This window comes from Polyodon spathula, chromosome 13 (genome assembly GCF_017654505.1).
Source record: "Polyodon spathula isolate WHYD16114869_AA chromosome 13, ASM1765450v1, whole genome shotgun sequence".
Classification (NCBI taxonomy): Eukaryota; Metazoa; Chordata; class Actinopteri; order Acipenseriformes; family Polyodontidae; genus Polyodon; species Polyodon spathula.
In genome coordinates this window covers 10,686,586-10,709,271 of record NC_054546.1, presented here as the reverse complement: position 1 = coordinate 10,709,271, position 22,686 = coordinate 10,686,586, and the positions used below count along the sequence as shown (strand labels likewise).

At 37.0% G+C, this 22,686-nt stretch overlaps 1 protein-coding gene across 2 annotated transcripts in view; it reads left to right on the top strand.

The window, feature by feature from the left end:
- The window catches only part of LOC121325578 (disks large homolog 5-like), a 57,051-nt gene that overhangs the window by 27,328 nt on the left and 7,037 nt on the right, over positions 1-22,686 (top strand). The window contains exons 5-27 of one of the 2 annotated variants that reach the window (XM_041268307.1): positions 3,020-3,203; positions 6,312-6,571; positions 7,647-7,959; positions 8,290-8,520; positions 9,508-9,692; positions 10,147-10,272; positions 10,809-10,941; positions 11,069-11,196; positions 11,317-11,492; positions 11,859-11,962; positions 12,177-12,269; positions 12,543-13,544; positions 14,250-14,379; positions 15,880-16,021; positions 16,786-16,904; positions 17,081-17,170; positions 18,568-18,736; positions 19,363-19,440; positions 20,237-20,399; positions 20,700-20,833; positions 21,323-21,487; positions 21,718-21,901; positions 22,475-22,623. In XM_041268307.1, the coding sequence (XP_041124241.1) occupies positions 3,020-3,203; positions 6,312-6,571; positions 7,647-7,959; positions 8,290-8,520; positions 9,508-9,692; positions 10,147-10,272; positions 10,809-10,941; positions 11,069-11,196; positions 11,317-11,492; positions 11,859-11,962; positions 12,177-12,269; positions 12,543-13,544; positions 14,250-14,379; positions 15,880-16,021; positions 16,786-16,904; positions 17,081-17,170; positions 18,568-18,736; positions 19,363-19,440; positions 20,237-20,399; positions 20,700-20,833; positions 21,323-21,487; positions 21,718-21,901; positions 22,475-22,623 (4,458 nt within the window). The remainder of the gene's footprint in view (positions 1-3,019; positions 3,204-6,311; positions 6,572-7,646; positions 7,960-8,289; positions 8,521-9,507; positions 9,693-10,146; positions 10,273-10,808; positions 10,942-11,068; positions 11,197-11,316; positions 11,493-11,858; positions 11,963-12,176; positions 12,270-12,542; positions 13,545-14,249; positions 14,380-15,879; positions 16,022-16,785; positions 16,905-17,080; positions 17,171-18,567; positions 18,737-19,362; positions 19,441-20,236; positions 20,400-20,699; positions 20,834-21,322; positions 21,488-21,717; positions 21,902-22,474; positions 22,624-22,686) is intronic. The other variant, XM_041268308.1, reaches the window with a different exon arrangement.

Sequence of the window (22,686 nt, the reverse complement as noted above, 5' to 3'; positions counted from 1 at the left end):
AGGCTGTCTCCCAATCCATGTTATCTTATGACCTGAGACTACAATGGAGCTGAATATGACGTGTTACCTGTTTGAACCATCACCTGTTTTCATAATAAGTTTGTTCTATGGTAATTGGAAGGCACCCATCTTTTTTTTCTTTCCCCAGGCTCGTTTCTTCAGTCTTTTATTTATTAGAAATTAGTTGTTTTAATATTTTATTGGTGTCTGCAATATTCAGCTGTGTGAATCAATGATCCATATTTTTCAGTTTTTTTGTTTGGATTAAAAAAATAAATAAGAAGAATTCAATAATCAACAGATAACCACAAATGCCAAATGTATCTCTGAGCATTTGAAATGGCCTCAGGAGGGAAGGTTAAAGGATCAGCCAACACTCACCAGGCAGCTGGGTTCTGCTGGCGTGACAAAAAATCTGTCAGAGACATTCATGACAATTTGTTTTTTTCTTTCTTTTTTTTTCTCTTAAAACAATCAAGCGCTGTATGGTGAGCACAATAGCTACCATGAATACATTTACTGTATCGTTGGTGTCTGCTGCAATTGAATGTTTTTCTTGTCCTATTCAGAGGTTACATCAGGATACTGGATAATCAGTTTGGATCATCAGCCAGAGCTCTGATGGAAACTATAGGGAGGATTTAAATAGTAATTCAATAAGTTATATCCTGATAATTGAATTCTGCTGCAATTGCTTTGTTGGTACATAATAATAATTCTTCTTAAAGTTTACTGTAGTGCCACATTTTATATTCTACATAAATCAAATAAACAAATAAAATTGAGTCACATTTAAAGGTTCCTCTTGTGATAGTATAAAAAATTGTCTCTTTTTGATATTTATAGAATATTTCTACTGTTACCGTAAAATATATAATAATATATATACGTTTTCCAATTGTAAACACTTTTCCAATTGTAAATCTAGTAATTTAAGGGTTGTCTAAAAAAGATTATCAATTAAAATTTACACCATGTGATTATACAAAAATTTTGTCAATACACGTGCAGTATCGAACTCGTTTTTTTCAGAATAATAATAATAATAAAATAAACTTAAGTATTTAATGAAACAAGAAAGCTTTTTATAAATTGAAAAATGGCAGTGGCCTTTATGACTGGAATGAGAAAACTATACAAAACCAGAAGGTATATATAAAATACATTATAGTTAGACATACCAAAATGTGCATTGTTTTGAAATGGCTGCACTGCTTGGTGCGTTGTTAGGTCGGAGGCAGAGCAGAGCTGTGTGGTAATGCAAACCTGAAGTGTCTTATGATTTGTAAAATGGCCCATTCCAGTTGAACAATGGTGCTTAAAGTGGGGGGTGCCAGAGGGTTCAGGGTTTTTTTTAATTTAATACAAAAAAAACACTCCCCCCCCCCCCCCCAGTTACAGCACACATCTTAACCTAGTCTATACTGTATAACGGGCAGATGCTTTATTGTCTATTTTGATTGGGTTGCCAATAATACTTCCACCAATCAGAGGGTTGTATACAGTACAGGTAGCGATCCTGCTCTCTGTCAGACTGATATTAATAACATTAAGAAGCGCTGGACAAGAGAAATAATGTGTCAGATGTGAAAGTGGATATGACAGTGGAAGTGATCAAGCCGATTTGCTTGAAAACATTAAAAGTAGGCCGGGCATTTCCATCAGTGGATTTAAAAAATGTGGAACTGATGATGCGATCAGAAACCCAGAGGCAGTATAAACTGCCTGCTAGTAGGACTGTTCTTTTTTATTTTAAGCATTTAAAGCATTGATCGTCTGTAACAAAATATTAATCCAGGTATTGCAAAGTCCAGAAACAAAACAAAATAAAATGTTTTGCTCCATATAAAACTGAAGTGATTTTGGTCTATTAACCAGTTTTAAATGATTTCGAAGCAAGAAAAAGCATTTTCGTTTGGGCTTTATTGTTAAAGATTTCACATGTGGCAGTACTGCCCTACAATTACTGCATGGCAGTACTGTGATTCTGTGTCATGTTGTGAACCATTGTTTTAAAACTGAGAGACAGTAAATGCTTTCATCCAAAAGTTTACTGGTTGTTAAAATTAAGGACCATATAAGAACTATAAATACTGTAACTGATTAGAAGGCCTTCTTTGTTGTTCTCCAGGCTGCTGCAGTTACATTGTAAGATGCTATAATGAGTTACTGTAAATGAGATACTGTTTTAGCAGACATGTTTTTAAATGTTTGTGGAATTAAAATTTTTTTGTGAATGTGCTGTGAAAAAAAAATCCCCCAATGTATAAATCCGGCGAATTTAATACCAGCCAAAATTTCCTGTTGTACGGTATATATTAACTTAAAACCAATCTTTATGCTGACTGACACCTCCAGGCATGTCAAAGTGTGTAGATGGCACTGTGCATTTGACTGGTACCTTTTAAACTTCTATATTTTTGGATGAAGTCAGCCGCCATCTGGTAATATATGTTGTTTATCAGCTTACCATATTGTAAGTGTTGGACACAGTCGGTAAACTGTAATTTACAGTGTTAAGATTGCTCTTATTATGATGGATCGGTGGCTGGTTTGTGCAAAAAATACCCAACCCCTCACCCCCCCAAAACAAACAAACAAACAAAAAACATAACAGCAGTGATGTACTGAGAACCCACAGGCATGTTGGATTTTTTTTTACCAGTGTATATGTGTGTGTATGTGTGTTGAGGGGGATGGGAAGGGGGAGGGCATCAAGTACCACAGACAAGAGGAAGGGGGAGTGGCCCCAAAAGTTTAAGAACCGCTGCAGTAGAAGAAAGTCCAAGTTTGGTGATTAGAGATCCCATAAGTATGCACCACCAGTGTTTTGAATCCTGTTAAGTCAATTGGAGTGCTCTCTTCACACAAGCCGTATTCTAATTGGGCTTCGAGAAACATGAAAGGCGTTGATGAACTGAAAATGCCTGACTTTTTTTTTTGGCTGACTTACCCTTGATTTACCTTGTAAATGAACCAAGTGCACCATGATGCAAGAGGTTCCTTTTTGTTTTGACAGCATGTTGCACAGCCGCCTTTTAAGTGACCAGTCCCAGCTGAAGGAGGAGATGGATTCCATAAAGAAAGAGAGTTCCCAGTTAGTACGGGAACACAACCACCTCAAACAGAGCTGTGAGGAGCTCAAGAGACTGCACGACGAGGACCAGAAGGAGGTCACTGACCTGAGGATCCAGCAACAACAGGTACAGTGTTTAATATCTTAAATGCATGTAAGAGTGAACTTGTTTTTAGACTTGCAGAAATGTGTAGACCGTAACATTCTCCCTGTGTATAGCGTGCATGACTGAGTAGTCTAAGGTTATGTCTCTTGTAAAAGTCTCACCCCTGTATAATTCTCCATCTCAAATACCATATAGAATGCTGAACCAAGTATACAGCTCAATCTGTATATACAGCAACAACCTGGGATTCATGTAAAATGTGTAAAAGGGTGCAGTTGATATGAAAATGACAGTATTTAGATCGTTTGTAATCGGCCAGAATGCTGTTAGTTGCTGTTTTTTACAACACATTTGCTTAACTCTTATTAGCATTAGCAGCAGAAGGTAACCATTGTTCTATATTTCAAAATGAAGTATAACAAGGAAGAACCAAATGATCTTCAATAAAATAGGTTTAAAACACTAAAAAATTAAAAAAAACGAATCTGAATTCTGATTCTTCATGTCCCAAAGCTAGTTTAACATTGATCACAAAACATAACATGCATCAGATCTCTCAAAACAGCTAGTTTTGGTTTCAAGTGTCCTGGGCATATTGTAAAAATAGAATTTGACTTGGTAAGCGTGTGTGAAAAATAATATGGTATAATTTTGGTGCAATATTATGGAGGTGTTCAAAGGCATATTTAAATACGGGTTTAATTCTATTTTAAATTAATGCGTATTAAATGCAGTTCATTCGTTTAATTAAAAACCATGTCAGTTTCATGAGTGCACCACTGCCTCGTTTATCATTTGCTCACCATCTCCGAATATTACTTGCATTGCTTAAAGAGACTTGCGGTACTTGTCCTATTCAGTTTGGACTGATAGTAAAATATGACTAATTCACTTTAGTGCTAATGACAGTGAAAGGTTAAAAGAGTGATTGAATCAGCCCTATTTTTTCAGGTTCACAGCCTCTATTCAGTTAGAACAAAGCTGCTTGTTTGATTAATGTTTTTAAAGTTCAGAACAGAACAAGAAAGCTTTGTAGGGGTGAAAGAATGAACCATTTTGAACTCTATGTAGCAGTTTGGTTGTCGCATCCCCCAGGGGGGTAGTTTTTACTAGAACAATTCATGGACTAAGAAGAAAGACAAATGACAAGTTGCAAAACGGTCTTTTTGGAACTGTTGTCACAGAAAAATGTGAAGCTTGCAACAACAGAATAAAAACAAATCTTGACCAGGAAGGTTTTTTTTTTGTATCTTTTTTGTTTGAGTGTGAATATTGAAACCCATGTGTCAAGTTTAAGTGAAATTGTGTGTCTTTAACAGCAGGGACTCTGCAAACAGTGAAGTCACTTGATAGACCTAAAGGTCAAAGCAAACCACCAAAGTCAGGGACTGTCCTTTTTGTATTCCCTACCAGCTAAAAGCAGTGAAATCCCCTTTTTAAGTCGGTATCCAGAGATATGAAAGGGCTGAACAAATTCTAAAGGCTTTCTGTTCACTTTTTTCAGTACGATGCAAAACTAATTTCATGTATCAGCATTTTGTTTTGGTAGATTGAAAGTGTTAAATCAGTGTTTTAAAAGAACATGTTTTCTCTTAAAAGGCCACATTTTACGTGGACAGCAAACCAAAGCTGTCATTTGTTTATTCACCAGTGACCATAAATCCTAGTAAGACTTGTGAATTTCGGACAAATTTCCTTTCAATTTCAATTTGACTATCAGTTGCAGTTGCTGGATATTAACATTTAGACTAAAGCTTCCACTGAGGGGTGCTTCTTAGTAATTCTCGTTCTGCCTCTACTCCTTCAACCATTTTTTTTGGTTTTTGAATTATAAACACTTGAGATATTGGCTTCATACTCTATTCTCAATGTCAAGTACAGTCATGGTTTTCATGCAAGAAAAATCAACCATTTTTTGGCAGGATGTTGCCACAGCAGCGTCTTGCACTCATTTATGTGAGGTACTTGCTTCAAATTTGAAAGGTTCACACTGGATGCTCCATTTGTTGGCGATCATAACATTGACCTACCTTAATATGGCTGCAATACTGGGGCCATGTGACTTTTTTTCTGGGTCTGCAGAACACATTTCTTACTGTACCATAACACTGTTGCAAGTTCCTTGTCATTCTTCTGTAGATCATTTAGGTTTATAGACTTTATGTTCACCTTAGTGATGTCTATTTAATGTGCACCCCAACAGTAAATGCCCATTGCTGCAAAAAAGGCAAAAAAGTGGTGTCTAATACCAGCTTCACAGGGAGTTAATCCACATGTTGGTGGCAGTACAATAAGCTACACACAATTCAAAGTAAATACATTTAGTAAAACTAATCTACAGGAAAATATACCACTTCTTAGGTTAAGAATTAGTATCTGACTTCACAAGTTTATGTAAAAAAATGTTTTTTAGAAGATCCTTGATGCTTTAAGGTGGTTGTGTTATATTGCCATCTACTGGCGTAACTGTTTAAATCAAATTGAATGGCAATTTTAGGAAACCGTGCACAGCTATGGGTATGGTAAGGGCTATTGTGTCATGTTAATGGCATTTATTTATTAATCTTAACACCCAAAGAAAATAATTAATGGTATTGAAAGCTAGTGCTTTTTATGTACATATTCAGCTGATCCTTTTGTAAGGTATCACCAAAAACTTTTGCACTAATATTGTAGGACTTGTGTGGTATTGTTTTACAAACAGGACAAGTTGTGATGGTCCATTTATGAGAATATAAATAGTTCATGGTTTTCATGCTTTTCAAAACTTTGCCTTAGGCACAGCAGTAACAATGACTGACATCTAAGCTCCTTATAAAGAATAGAGGCATTCAAGTTTAAAAATATAAGCCCCGTTATTTGCCGTATAAACAAATCGGTAAGGAATATTATCTGAACTATATATCTGTGTATAACACTGCAGCATTCCAGTTACCCTAATGTCCTGTTTATCTGTGATATGCTCTTTGTACATTTAACATTTAGATATATCAACAAAACAAAGGTGTAAAGAAGGGTTTAGCGCTAATACCTACTCCTGTTAAGAGCCGGTGATGTATTTTACATGCATACTTTCCACTGGAGCGTGTCTTGCTGCAAAGTGCTAAAGGGACGTTGGGTTTTCTTTAGATGTTGAGGGAGAATGGGTCATCAGAGATGCTTAACAAGCTGTACGACACTGCCATGGAAAAGCTGGAGGGTGTAAAGAAAGACTATGATGCACTAAGAAAACGGTACAACGAGAAGATCGCCAACCACAACACGGATCTAAGTCGGCTGGAGCAGGCTGAGGAGGACAATCAGCGGCTTCAGAAACAGCTTGACATGATAATGAAACAGAGAGACGCGGCTATACACTACCAACAGCAGTATTCTTCATCACTAAGAAGGTACCAGAACTGTAAAATAAACACTCAGTTGTAAGCTATGTAGAGAGACTCAATAAAAACTGCTAGAATTCTTTGACAAACGGGTCGATGAGAAGTCTTTGTTGCTGTTACTGGTAACTTTATTCAAGAATCGCCTATAGAACTGATATTGAAGTTGTCAACTGTTTGTCAAAGAATTGTAGTAGTTTTTAAAAAATATTTCTACATTAAAAATTGGTTGCAAAAATAAAAAAAGATTGGGTAAGTAAGAAACCAGAATTGTCACGTTGACAGTAGAGTTGTTTTTTTTTCCCCACTCAAACACCAGAAATATACGTAGAAAAAAAAATTCTAGGACATGCTCAGATTTAGTAATGTTCTATTTATAGAACAGTGGGAACAATTTCCATTTTCCACACATAATCGTATTAATCCAGGTCTTTCACATTTGCCACAGTGTCAGTTCAGGAATGGGTAGTCTAATAGCAGAGAGCAATTATCTCCTAGACTTGCCTGAAATTGAATTGACACCTGTGAAAATAGGGGCATTTACCCAGTTTAAGAAGTGTTTTTGGATTATGTTGTCATCCTACATAGGAATACATTGTTGAATTATTATTATTATTTATTTAATTTATTTATTTATTTATTTATTTATTTGGTGAATAGTGTGAGAGAGCAATGTATTTTGTCTACTTTGTGGACAAACTTTTAATATTGTAAGCCCTGAATAATTGTATTTATTTAACTTAATTAAATGAGGAAGCAGTGCATCAAACTGTTACAGCAGAATGTAGAAAGTACATGTAAATTAGTGTCTTGCATACCTGGCAAAATTTAAACCTGATCACCTAGATTTAACTTGCAGTTATTTTTAGATACCATTAGATAACATTTTGGACAAGTCTTAGTTTTTAATGAAAAACTGCATGGGTATTTATGAGATTCTATTCTACATACTGTGGATGTAGATTATGGTGACCTCTTTTAGGATCATACCAACATCAACAATGTGTTATTTCTATCCTTGACAGGGGGTTTGTGAAAATGATCATGTGGCACTCAATAACTTATTCCTATATTTTATATGTTCTAGATTTGACTCAATTCAGCAAGAGTTAACCAAGACCACGGCACAGAATAAAGAATTGCAAAGGGAAATGGAGCGGTTCCAGTCCGAGGCGACACGATACAAAACTCTTCAGCTGAAAGCAGTGAAGGATTCTGAGAAATACAAAGAAGAGCGGGACTCTGTGTTTAATGAATACCGCCTCATTATGAGCGAGAGAGACCAGGTCATCAAAGAGGTGGATAAGCTACAAACTGAGCTAGAGGCAGCCGAAGCGAAACTTAAGAACACCTCCTGTGAAAGAAAAGTAGCCAGCGAGGAAATGGAAGCACTTCGACAGGTATGGCTTGAATCGGCAGAGCAATCCATTGTAGCTTAAATGATAATACTCAATTAGTCCCAATGTCAGTCTTTCAGCCTGCAGTAGCTTTAAACAAAAACAAAAAAACGACCATACTATAACCAACTACTTTTTGTCTTTTTTGTCTTGCATGGAAATAAGTACAGGGGCATACTCAGAGCTAGGAAAAGTAAACTGGTATTTTGTTTTGCAGTGAGTTTATTTTCCTTGACCCGCAGTGTTGAAAGAGTTAATATCAGTGCACTGCCCTGTAGTGAACTATTTTGATTTTCAGTTATTTCTAAAAAGCTTTCCTCTTCATATGTTAAGGAGCTGAATTCGGCATTAGTGGAGCGAGATTGTGCAATTTGTGAGAGGAACGAGTTACTAGAAAAATACTGCCATGAAGTGAAGGACAAGACCGAGGCCCAAAAGGAGCTTCACCAAGCTTGTAAAGACATTGAAACTGTGAAAGAAGAGCGAGATGTGGCCAGGAAAGAGAGGACAGAAGCCATCACCCAGAGGGACCAGCTGCTGAGGGAGTATTACCAAGCCAGACAGGTTAGCAACGTTTCATACCTGTCTTTTAAAATTGTTACATTCTTTAACCACCCAACGTTCATGAAGGTGCTTCCTTTATTGCCTCAATGTGAAATAACTTCTTTCTGAAAAAGTAGAGTGAACAGAAGACCCGGCTATGGAGGAATGTAGTAAACAGACACCAAGGTTAACATTTGAGAGTGCAATTAAACTTGATTGCCAGACACTGCCGCTTCGCTTTGCACAATGTGTGCAGACTGTGTGGCTACTGGCTCCCTGTCTGGAGTGCTGTTTGCTATTTTTAAAATCTGAGTATTTATGTTCCAACTTAATTCCCTTCCCCCATCGGTCTGCCTAGCAGTGACACCTGCTGGGATAGATCGGTGTGGAGCAGCTGTAAATTCACACCCAGCAAGTCAAGTCAAATTAATTTAAGCCACCATCTGTCATTGCCAGTGAGTTCTGGTCTAGATTGACCCTCACCATCAAAATGGCATATTTATTGCTTGGGGACCTAGTAGATAATAATTTTATATCAGTGATGCTTGAAGTTAATTTAATCCGAAGCAGATTTGCACCCAGAACCCCACAAAAGCTCTCTTATGAGTCCCTGGTAATTCAAGTAGGGTGAGTCATGTGATCAGGATCTGGCAAGGTCAAATGCCTGATTTTAATAATTCACAGTTGCAAGTATTACTTGGTATTAATAAATAATAGCAGTAACTGTTAGAAAGGCAGGTGAACAAATTCATTGCAGAGCCAAACAGCTTGTTGTTTTATGATATTCAGTGTTGCCCTCTAGTGTTTCATTGTGATATTGTATGTCAGTGTAATGCCACCGTGTCATAAATCACAATTTTCTTTTTACTCCGAGTGCATAAGATTTAAAATTTGGTACTGGGTTAATGAAATGTAAGTTATTTAAATTGGTATAGAGGACATCAAGAAAACATTTTTAACACATCTATTTTTTTTTTTTTATTATTATTATTTTTTTCAAACCTTTAGAAGCAAGATTCTGCCACAATGGACATGGAAAGAGCGAATAAAGAAATTGAGGTGCTCAGGAAGCAGTATGAGGCCATGGCCCAGGAAATGAAGGAGGCTGTGCAGGAGGCAGAAGTGGCCAAGTGCCGGAGAGACTGGGCCTTCCAAGAACGGGACAAGATTGTGGCAGAAAGAGAAAGCATAAGGTGGTGTTTTTTTTATTTTTTATTTTTTTAACCTAGTTTCACAAAAGGAAAAAATAAACATCAATATTGAAAATAAACTATTTATGTTTTGAAATAGTATGACCAATAGTATTTATTTTTTAGTACCAAATGGATTGAACTGTATCCAGTTCTTAACTCTCAACATTACAGTAAAACACAAACTCAACTCAGAACTGCAGACTACTCTAATAATGTAGGAAAGATTCATTATACTACGGTAGTCCTTTAATTATGTATGTATTTAAATAACTATAGTATTATCTCTGTGGAGTATACAAGTTAACCACATGAGTTGTGTTGTGATGACGTTGTTGTTGTTTTATTGAGCTCCGAGTGATTTACCTTAATCATATACTTTATAAAACATATTAGCAACATGTCCTGCTGCGCATTCATGAGAATGTTCTGTTGTATTGCTGTCTCTTTCCTCTAGAACTCTGTGTGATAACCTGAGAAGGGAAAGAGACAGAGCTGTGAGTGACTTGGCAGAAGCTCTTCGTAATCTCGATGATATGAGGAAACAGAAAAACGATTCTGTGCGGGAGCTCAAGGAATTAAAGTAAGTTATAGGATACTTGTTTCTGACATGCTTGAACCTTGTCTATATCGTTCAACTTGTCAGGCAGAAGCCTGGTCTTATGAACATTTTTTCCAAGTTTTCAGTCATTTTTAAATAATGTATCAAGCAATATGTATGACCTCTGAACGCGAGTTGAAAGACTGTATTTCAGTAGGATGTTGTGCAATCTCTCTCTTATTCCTTTGGTATTCTGACCTTGGCATTTGTGCTTCAAAGGCAGGTTATGCCTTCAGTACTTACTAGACACCTACAAACAGCCATCTGCTGGTGCAAGGTCTGTACATCAAAGACTTGTTTGTGAAGTACATTCCAATGAACAACATTCTCTGTTTTGACATGGTTATGGTTATTATTTTTTTACTAGAGCTGATACATTTATTTTTGTATCACTTGTATAAAAATAAGTCTGTAGTCAGCAGCGAATTGATGGTATAATAAGTTTACCTGGTCAAAACAAAGTAGTATTTTTTATTTTAATACATTTCTTTTGTTTTGCATTTTGCTTTATTTGCAAGAGAGACGATGGAGAACCAATTGGAAAAAGAGGCTCGTTTTCGACAGTTGATGGCTCACAACTCACACGATTCAGCTATCGATACAGATTCACTGGAGTGGGAGACTGAAGTAGTAGAATTTGAAAAAGACAGGGTAAACTAATGTGCATACTTTTTAAATTTAGGTTATTATGATTCAGCTTGAAATGAATGGGGTTTGTGTACATAATGCTCTGTGTAAAGATTTGGTATGTCATGTCCTCCATGTTTGTCTCTTGCAGGAAGATATGGATTTGAAAGCACTTGGGTTTGATGTGGCTGAGGGGGTGAATGAGCCCTATGTGCCAGGGGACTCTGGAATATTTGTTACCAAGGTAGATAAAGGAAGTATTGCAGATGGAAGACTAAGGTGATAATCTTTAATTTTTATTGTTTGTTTGCAGCGATTTTGATTTTCTTTAAAGCGTGTAACTTTTGTCATTGTAAGCGTTTTCTAACCCACACTCCTTTTTTTGCCCCCCCCCCCCAGGGTTAACGATTGGCTCTTGAAGATAAATGACATGGACCTTGCTAACAAAGACAGGAAACAGGTTATCAAAGCAGTGCTTAATGGAGGAGGTGTAATCAATATGGTTGTCCGCAGAAGAAAGTCTTTAGGTGGAAGAATTGTAACACCTGTACACATTAACCTTGTGGGACACAAAGGTACATTTCCAACATTTTAACAGTCAAGTTATGTATTTTAACCTTTCAGTTTTATGTGCATTTCATATTTGCAGTGCATAACAAAGTTAATGTTAAAAAATGTTTGTCATTATATAGTATTTGTCTGTCCCTTCCCACACCACCGCCCATAAAAAATGTAGTGGAAACTAGACTTCTTTCTCTGTGCTTAGTTAACAGTAATATCCAGGGAATTAAGTCTCACTGCATCTTAAGTGTCCATGCTTCATTATAAGATGTGCCTAATTTGGTTAACACTAAAATATAATGTAATTCATGACACAATTTTAATGGCTTGCGAAAATGTAATGCTGTGATTACAGCAGTGTTCTGTTGTCATTATTTCAGATAGTGGAATCAGCCTGGAGAGTGGAGTTTTTGTGGCTGCTATTGTACCTGGCAGTCCAGCTGCTAGGGAGGGATCTCTTTCTGTGGGGGACAGACTCGTTGCTGTAAGTACTAGGATGCCTTTTATACAATTTGTCCTATCCTGGTTTTGTAGGAAAGTACCCTATAGAGTAAAGTATATCCAGATAAATGGGCTGTGGAAATAAATTAAAGTTGTGGTGTTTGTAATACATTTTTCTCAAGTTAACAAATCAGAAATGTAAGGGATCTTCATATGATGTGTGCAGTACAATGCTGATTCCGATTTTCTATCCCCAGATTAATGGAATTGCACTAGATAACAAATCGCTGACTGAATGTGAAGCTTTGCTGCAGAATTGCAGGGATTCTCTAAGTCTCTCACTAATGAAGGTGAATGTAAAAGTTAATCTTTGCTTAAAATTAGCTACCCTGATACCACATTTGAATGCAGTAGGTAAGTGAGATAGAAAATCTAAATGGTATGAGTCTTGCTTGGGTGGTAATGACTGGGCATGCTATCTTCAACACCTTTGAGGAATTGTGGATGCATTTTGTAGAGAGATTTCTTAAGTTAAACTGTGCAGTGGTTAAAATCAATAAACCTGTATTTAGGTATAGTTCCTGTAAAGGCACTTAAGGCTCCTTTGCACTTTTTTTGTGTAGTTTTTCCCACAGAGTTCTTCTCGGCAGAACATATTTGAAAACCTGAGAGACTTCGAGAAAACATCTAACTGTAGGCTTCACTCCTCTGAGGTACACGTGAGGAATAGCAGAAACCTGAAACACAACAGCTCGACCCAAACAGACATTTTCAACCCAGACACTGTGGATGGGAAAGAAGATCGGAGTGATTCTGAAGAACCTTCATTTTGCGATCACAAACCGTTCTCCACTGGCTCTCTGCATACAAACTCTCATCGGTCTATACAGCACGCCTGCCACGGGAATGGAGAGCGCAGTCCGGGCTCCTTCAGTGCAAATATGTTCCCAGACCATGGCTATGGGATTGTGGAGGCTGAAAAAAGACGATTCACCTTTGACCCCAGAGTTGCTGATTGCATCATGATTGAAACTACCCTTGAAAAAGGCCACGAACCTAAGCACAGCGGTGGCACTTGGCCAAAAATGATGGTTGATGTTTCATCAACTGCACAACTATCTATATTTAAGATGCCAGAGAAACAGAGGAAATCCATTTTTGATGCAGATACATTTAAGAGACCAGAAACCCTCTCAAAAATCGACCATTTATCTCCTGGGCAGTTACCAGCACATTCACCCCAGGCTTCAAAGGTAGTGATAGCTCCAACTCCTCCAACACCACCGACAAGGAATGATTCCTTCAAGTTTAAACACAAACCACAGACCAGCTCTGCCTCAGACTCCACAATAACTACAGGGTCACCTCCTATAAGCCCGACCCAGTCCTCTGTTGCCATGGAAACGAAACAAGAGCTTGCCCATGAGGGCCGTGACAGGAATGACAACCATTACATCCTTGAGGGAAGTATGGACTGCAATGTTATCTCTTCAAGGAAATCCTGCGATGAGGATGTCGGTCATCAGAGAGTTGAGGAGCCGGAGGTCAAGAGGCCCAGACCAAAATCGGCCCCAGCTTTAAGGCAGAAGCTGACTCCTTTGCCAATGCATGTACCGACACTTCAAGTAGGCAACAGTATCTTTTTATTGGTCATTTTACACTAAAATGCTAAATAGCTAGATATAATGGTAACCCATGTAAAAGCTCAAAATACATAATGCAAATCAATTTCTTTGCCAATTTGCTTATCATGTAGTCTGTCATTTAAAATTATTTTTAAAGTGACATCAGAGTCTAGAGAGGATTCAGCTTACAGTGCTGTGATTGTTTTTGTATATTCAAGAAAAATGTCCAGTATTGGTCTCAAAATTTAAAAAGAATGGAAGCTTGTTGTTTAAGGATTTTCAACAAACTGAGTGGAAGAAAAGGAATATATGGTAAAGCATTGTGTACATTGTGTATTTTCAGTGATGTACATTTTCCTCTTTTGACATGTTTGCTTTTAGCAGTTTTTGTTTGCTTACAATGTTATACTTTTGCAAAGCCTTGAGGTCAGGACTCATTTTACATTGACCCTTTGTTTCAGTATTTTTCCGAAAGGGGGAAAGGTGTTAACAGTATTACCATAAAACTTCCAATAATTGCCGGGTCTCAAATAATCGCCCATCTCCAATATGCACCGGGTCTGCTTGCAAATACTGTAAATAAACGTCGGCGGCATCTAATTTAGGGTCTGTTTTGCTTTGAAGGTTGTTTATTAATGTGTGTTATTGTCCCAGGAGAACTGTGAGCCTTGCCAGCACTGTGACAGTTTTGGTCTTCATCCAAAGGTGCAGAATTATGCCAAAGAAGAACAACAGTCGCCAGAACCCTACGAGTGGGTGCGCTACTCTCCGAAACGCTCTCACAGGCACAGCATGGGCTTTGTTCCGACAGTGTACAACGGGGCAGTGTCAGCAAGTAAGTAATCCAGTCAGTTTTAGTTTGGGTGCATATTGGTACATGTAATAAAATAATCTAGCGGTGTTCAGGATTGCATTTTAAAAACACTCAAAAGGTGATTTATTTTATTCTTTGGAACAATAATTTTCCTAAAAAACACACCATTTAAAAAAGAAGTAAATTCAAGGAAACTGTACCTATGGTCACAAACAGTGTAAGGCTATGAGACGGTCAATGGCAAGACCTTTCTCTATGTCCTCTTTAAAGACGGAACCTCTTCTTTCCTTTTATTCATTTAAATGGAAGTTTTGAATTTACACTGTAGATTTATTTTTTGTGCTTCACACACAAATTACTGTATATGATTTAATGAAAATCCTAAAAGCCATTGTAATGATATGGGAACCATATTTCTTTTTCTCATGTTTTTTAACTAGCATATCAAATACAAACTAATAAATGTTCTGCAATCTTTTTAGCTACAAGGGGTAGTATCCACCTTCAATTTCCAAGCATTTATACCACTAGGGCAGGGATACACAACAGGAATGCAAATAAGACTCCAACTGTTCAGCAGCTGATTTGTTTGACTGCAGTAACTACATGGATACACATTATTTAAATTTATAAAACATTTTACTAGTGTCATTGACTGTTTTCTTCACCTTAGTCTTGGATAGAAACCGGGGTAGTTTATCATTTTAAATAAAAAACAAAACTGCATTGTTAATAGAAGGCTTTCTCCATATCTAATGGCAAGCTAGATATAAATCTATAGAATAGCTGCCCTATTTCTGCAGCTCCAGGGAGTTCCCCACTGCAAAGTTTTAAGTGCTAGGGCCTGGTATCTTTTGAAGCATATATATCTAACATCACCATTTTACACCTGGAATTGTCATGCTGTAAAATAGCCCCCAAGGCTGTACTTGTACCATTTCATTCCAAGCAGAAACAATTAAAAACAGAGGTTCAATAAGGAACGTGTAAATTGGAAATTAAAAAATGAATAACCCAATTCCAGTGTGATTACAGCACTGCTCTTGCAAACTAATCATTTGACATGGGGTGTATTTAATAAAGGCTCTATTATTATTATTATTATTATTATTATTATTTCATGTATTCATTCAGTTTCAGTTGTAAATTTGCTTAGAACGTTATCTCTGCATTTAAGCCAGCAATGTTCAAATGTAGTTGTTCACTGCACAAGGCTGTTTTTAATTTTGGGACTGCATGCTTTACCCATAAAAAAACGCACGCACGCACGCACGCACGCACGCACGCACGCACGCACAAAATCTTGTGTGTGCACTCCAAGCTCTGGCAGTAGAGAATCTAAATACAAAGTTTATAGTACATTTTATAATGATAGATTCTCAGACATACAGGAACACAATGGACATAATTTATACGAGGCATATCGAGTTGCAGAGTGACCTGCTTGTTTTGAATTGCTGAGATGTTTCTTAAATGCAGAATGTTAAATCTTCGACATGTCAGGTTTTTTTTTTTTTGCAGATACTGTATCCCGAAGTTTGGCACATTGCCCAGCAGTAACTGCTGTCATGAGAAATCCAATTTACACTGCCTGGAGTCACCGAGTTCACAACAATAACTGCCCTACAGCCAGCCAAATCTGCCATCAGCATTCTCACCCCAGGTAGGCAAGGAGGTAAAACCACTACAGTGGTTAATGTTGCTTGTCGAAAATTTATTCAAGCGTGACAAATCAGCATTTCAATCCCTGCTTTTTAAAAAAACGTTTATATGGTTGGGATTAAATTTTAAATGTGGAACCAATCATTTTTTTCATACTCCCTTAATACTTGATGCATTTGTTAAGAATGCAGTAAGTTACTTATGATTTACCCACTCTGTTATCTGTAACCTATAGGACTGATATTTGGATTCTTACTGCTTGCTATTTCAGTAAAACAAAAGTCATTAGTCTTTTGTAAAAAGTTAAAACTGGGGAGCTTCTGTCAAATATTCTTCTAAAGGGATAAAAACCCAAGGTTTTAAAAATAGATAAATAATAATAATTAGCAAATGTTGCACACATTTTTGTGACTTTAGTTATGTAGAGTTTCTTTTAACTTTGAATCGTGTCGCTTTTAACCTGCCACAGCTCCCTGCGTGCTGAGTATTGTAGTTCTGCTGAAACATTGGAGTCCCTTTGTTGCACATAGCACTTGTCAGCTGGGATCTGACTACATATTGCATAGGGAGTGATTCTACAATGTTATGGCAGGATAAGTGGGCTTTAATCAATTTAAAGTGAAAATGAATTCTGAAAAAACCAAAGAACTTACCAAAAAACAAGATTCCTTAGTTATCCCCCCTTTTAACTTAAAAACATGTTTTTTTTAACATACATACATACATATAATGGTTATAATTTTTTTCTGCATTTTTTTTATTTAGTCCACAACATCAAGGTCGACTAAGCTTAGACCTTACTCAGAAACGCTCCAGTGATTGTTCTGAATCACCGAGAAGCAGATCACATGGAACAAATTCCCTACCTTCCAGTGCTCGACTGGGTGAGTGCTTTCAATTCTATCTATTTATTTATTTATTGATAACTGTAGAATAAAGTTGTTTATTTTATTTTCAAAACTGTGTTAAAGTACATGCTGAAATAGTGCTGTCATATAGATCTGTTCTAATGAAAACCAAACGGCACAACCATGTTTTTTTTTTTTTTCTACCTGAGCAGGTTCATCTAACACCTTGCAATATAGAACGGAGCGGATTAAAATCCCATCGACACCACGATACCCAAGGTCAATGCTTGGATCTGACAGAGGTAAGCTTGTGCTTCCTTCGGAATGAGGAACTGACATTGATACTGACACTGTCAATATCAGTTTTATGAAGTAGTTCCTGGATACTGACATGTTTGCTAAATGCTATTTTATTTAAGTTTTGCATGATTCTGGAGTCACGTAATAACCCTTGGCCTGATTAAAGTTATACAGCTATAGGTAAAGAAGACAGAAGTTGGTTAATTGATTTTTAAGTGTATATTGAAGATTATCTTCCCTGAGTTTCAAACACACTGCTTCTCCTCTATAGTCTTAGAGATGTGAACGATGCTTGAGCTTTGCCTAGTCTTGCCTTGCAGGACGGAACCTGGACTCTATTGTAAAATGAAGTCTCCGTTGTTTAAAGTGTGTATTAATGGAAAAAAAAAGTTACTTAAGGCGATATAAATAGCATTCCTCTTGTGGCTTTGGATGAGTAAATATGTGTCGTTTTCAAGTTTTAGCTAACAGTTTTGGACCAACAACATATTCCATAACTGCCATACTATAAACAGTCTTTAAGTAACTGTGGCAAAGTGGTGAGTGGGTACAGGTGAGTTCAGAGCAGTGCAGGTACAAAACACACAGACAATTACGAACAGGTGCAAGGGTGTTTATTGAAATAATTATAATGACCAGAGCCTGTAAATAATAGATGATGGAAGTGATACAGCAGCATGTATCACTTCAGTTTGTAAAATCCCACGGGTTTGACCCACAACCAAAAGTCCAGTCTTTTTATCACCCACACAAAACACAGACACAGTTGCTATGGTCCATGAATTAAGTGCTCGTGGTGCAAAGACAGTTCCTAGTGTAAAGATAAGTGCCTGTGTCCAGGTTTGATGCTGGCCTGCGGCTGCAGCTCCAGATCATATTGGTAGTCTTGAAACAGACAGTACAATCAAACAGTGTTACAAGACAGACTAACAGAGCACTTTTTGATAACTGCAGGGAGGACTCCTTAATTGTTTTCTAACCATTTACAAAGGAACAGATTACTTTTCTAAGCCCCTATTTTATACCCTAGCTCATGACCCCTTGGTTAACGAGCGCATCCGCTCTTCCAGTCCACAGATGCCACGCAGTTTCCCATCCGGGTCATTGAGTTTGGGTACCATAGATCACTCCCTTTTCTAGCCGGCCGACTTCCACCTACCAGCGGGAATAAAGTGTCATGTCTTCTAGTCCAGGGTACTCTGTTCCCTTCCTCTAGCACCCTCTCAGGTCAGGAGGGAGATCTAACACCAAGCATCATTCGATCTCTGTCACAGTAACTCAGAGCTTTATGGATAGGATCATACATGGCTAAATTAATGTCAGTATTCCACACTGGTGCAATGAGCTTTACAGGTTGCTGAATAATTGTCTATTCATCTAGCCCCTTCTTCCTTTGCAGGGTCTCTCTCACATTCAGAATGCAGCAGCCCCAGTCTGATAACTCCTCCACAGTCCCCACTAAACCTGGAAACTTCATCATTTGCCAGCAGCCAATCACAAAGCTCTATTTCTACTTTACCTAGAATATCTATTAGTCCTGTGCCAGTGGGAGAGCACAGGAAGGATAGGTATGACTTTTCATTAATAACCTATTTTAAACAGTTAACACAAAGGTTAAATATATTCACTTGAAGTTGTGAACACAAATATTGTGTGTTTCTTCTGCAATAGTAAAATCGAGCTTAAAAAATTGTACATGTATTATTGACTTAGTTCCTTTTTGGTAGTTTTATGTAGATGTAAAGAAATGCATGACATTCTTATAAAGAACAATCAATACCTTTTTTTTTTTTTTTTAATTATATTCTTTAACAGTAATATTACCTAATCAAAAATCATGATCAAACCTATAAGAAACTAACCTGCACTCTACCATGATAACCATTGCAAAATTACATTACAGAATATTACAGTACCAGGGATTTGGAAAACCCCTATATTACATCAGCCACCTATTTAATAGGGTAATCATGGGATAACCATGGATAGGTGCTGTAGTGCTGTAAAATGCTTAAATAAAATCCAGTTATGGAATATCTTTTTAAAGAGGGTTTTTTTTTCTGGTTTCTTTTACATTTTCTTCAGACTTTTTTCTGTGTTATGATTTTCTAAACCTCTCTTTCTTGAAATCTCTAAAAAGTTTCATTTTCTGTTGCTGTTTCTATTCTTTTTTTTACTCTTCTAAATCTTTCAGATATCTGTTCCGTAATAGGTCCTTTCTGAGAATCCCTGTGGCTCCTAGGCCTAGGTTCTCCTCACTAAGGAGTTTGAGGTTTGTCCTTGGCAAGTAATTATGACGGTCATGTCACAAAAGTAATACAGATAGATGTGCTTGTTTTAATGTATGTAAAATAATTATGAACATAATATCATATTTTGTAATGCAAGATGCTTGTTTGTTGAACATGCATCATTTAAATTCTTTATCTTCAACTAAAGCACATTTTTATATAGATTTATTTTTTAAATTAGAAAATGCATTCTATAGGGACACATATGTATAACTGTATCAATTGTATTTGTGTGTTGGCCTACAGTATATTGGTTTCTTATTTGTGGTCTTCAGTCATGTAGGCATTGGCATAGAAGTACAGAATCAGTATACCCCAAGCCTGGAAGCTAGTGGGTAGTTTGCTGTTGTATCTCCTGAAGTAACCCTTTTATTAATTGCTTGTAGCTGTGCAGTGGTTTACCTGGCTAGAAAAGAATGTGGAATTATTATTTTCTGTCTTGAAGTCTATAACATGTATGATGTGTGTGTTGTTGGATTGGAACAGTCAAATGAAACCTGTTTTTCACTTGAATTATATGCCAGTGTAAAACAGCGGCTTGTGGATGTTGTGTTTCTAATGCTGTTTTTCAAAATGTAGTCCGTAATAAAATATTGTAACTGTTTGCGCAGAAAATTGTGTTTTGTATTAACAGCGTCATGTTTCTTAAATACATTTTGTTCCCAATACATGCATGGAGCTATTTCCTTATATGTTGCTTGTCGGAAAACACATTTAATTAAAAGGTTTTCTCAAATGTATTTTGGCTTACTTTATTTATTTATTTATTTTTTGTAGACCTTACTTGGAAGAACCACGTAATGTGATTGTACACAAAGGGGCAGAACCTTTGGGAATTTCCATTGTGGGTGGGGAGAATGGTGGTATCTTTGTATCCAAGGTAACCGGAGGAAGCATTGCTCACCAGGCTGGTCTTGAATATGGTGACCAGTTGTTGGAGGTATGTTTTTTAGATGTGTTTAATTGAAGGTTTGGCAAAATACAATGGGGGATGGGGGGGTAGTGTAGTAATTTGTTAGGATTTACTTAAGTCTTTAAGTATTTTTTTGAAAAGAGAAAATCACTTATCTTTAATATTAATATCTTTATTTTTATATAGCACCTTACATAGTGTGAGCATACTTATAACTGATTTTAAATGCTTTTAAAGTGGGGGAAGACTCAAGACAGTGTCACTATTAATTTGTGATCTCTGCAGTACAGTGTGGTCAGCCTCAATGTATTGTCTATTTTTCCTCAGTATAATGGCATAAACCTGAGGAGTGCAACGGAGCAGCAAGCCCGGTTGATCATTGGGCAGCAGTGTGATACCATCACTATCTTGGCTCAGTACAATCCGCACATGTATCAGTTGGGCAACCACTCACGCTCAAGGTTATCTTCATTATATTTACATACATTTGTGATGAAGTACATTTGCTTATTTATTTTTTTTAAGTATTTAAATTGTTATAGGAAGATAAGAGGTATTATATATTTCAGACCTCAGAATGTATTTAAAAAAGTGTCTGTTAAAAATGGTACCATAGTTACTTGCAGTGTCTCCCTTGTGACGAAATTGGCCTTATTTGAATGAATTGGTGTTTTTAGCACCCTCCCCTGTTATAGAAATATAGTTTGGAGTATTGAATCAAGTTGTTTTCTTGGGTGTACCTAGTTGCTTTGTTTGTTTTTGTTCTAGTGCAAAATGGCATTAATGATTTATCCCACTCAAATCCAGTGTTATGGTGGTCTGTTTCAAGCTATATTGAAAATCGCTTAATGGAACAATTTTAGTAGATTCTGTATTTTGTAGTTCTAACTTGGGTGAATAGCAAACATCAGTTAAATGTTAACTTCCTGTTCAATTTTGAAATGTGCTAGTTCTCGCATGGAGCCAATCAGCACTCATTCTACTCCCCATGGCAGTGGAGCAGCAACCCCAGACAATCATTCCATTATTGATACAGTGAGTGAGCAGGACGAAGGGACGATGACCCCTCCTTCTAAAGAAACCACCCCAACTACCAGCCCTCGCAACTCCATCAGGTCAAAAGCTACATTCGAATTAATACATTTAAAAACGAATAGTATTTTATAGATTCTGAATCAGTCAGTATCTGTTAATTACAGTTCATGTGACATTCAGCATCTTTATAATTAACATTTCATAAGTTTTACTTCTCTCAGAATTTGACTTTTCTTTGCCTGTGGGGTAGATACGGGATCTGTCATTTTACCATTTAGATTCATCAGTGTTCTTTGTTCTGTTGTTACAGAATGTCGATGGATGAAACAAAAAACAATCCGGAACCACGGACTGTCGTCGTTAGAAAAACCCAGGTGGAGCTTGGAATCCAGATCTGTGGTGGAAACCTGTATGGCATTTTTGTGGAAAAGCTGGAAGATGATAGTCCTGCAAAAAGTCCTGGTGGGCTCATGCCAGGAGACATGCTACTGGAGGTGAATAGAGGACAACTGCTATGCAAAAGCACTGCTTTATATTAAACATCAGAAACCGTAGCAGACTGTTTTTCACAGTGATTGGTCATTAACTGCTGGACATCATTCATAATTTGGCGTGTTGCTTATTTAGGAAAGTCCAATATTTACACCACTCTAGTTGTATGTGGAGAATATTGCACCCTATTAGCACATTACCACCCCACCCCCCCGACCCCCCCACCTTATCCCACATAGGGTGTAGAAGTGTTTGGGAATTCTGTCATCACAAACCCTTAAGTCAAGAAGATCTCCAGTTATGGACCCAGCTTCAAAGTGTCATTGTGTTTTGGGGCCATCATACACCGTAGTGTGCTAACACACAGGAAGTGGACAATTTAATAAAAACAGTTTGGAAGGTGTGTCTGGTTCTGTTATCAGAGTCAAATTAATTTACCTTTTTTCTGTTGCATTATTTTCCACAGGTTAAACAAAAGCCACTCATCTGTGTTGCAAAATCTTGAGTTGTAGTATTTGAAAACTCTTTTCTATATAAAGGGTGCAGTATATAAATATGTGTTATTTTTCTTTCAGTATGGTTCAGTCTACATGAAAAATAAAACTGCTGAAGAGGCTTACCTTGAAATGTTGAAACCAGCGGAAACAATCATAATGAAAGTGAAGTACCAGATAGATGAGTTCACGAGGATCAAAGATACCCCTGGAGATGGATTCTTCATCAGGTGTGTGTGTGCGTCTATATATATATATATATATATATATATATATATATATATATATATATA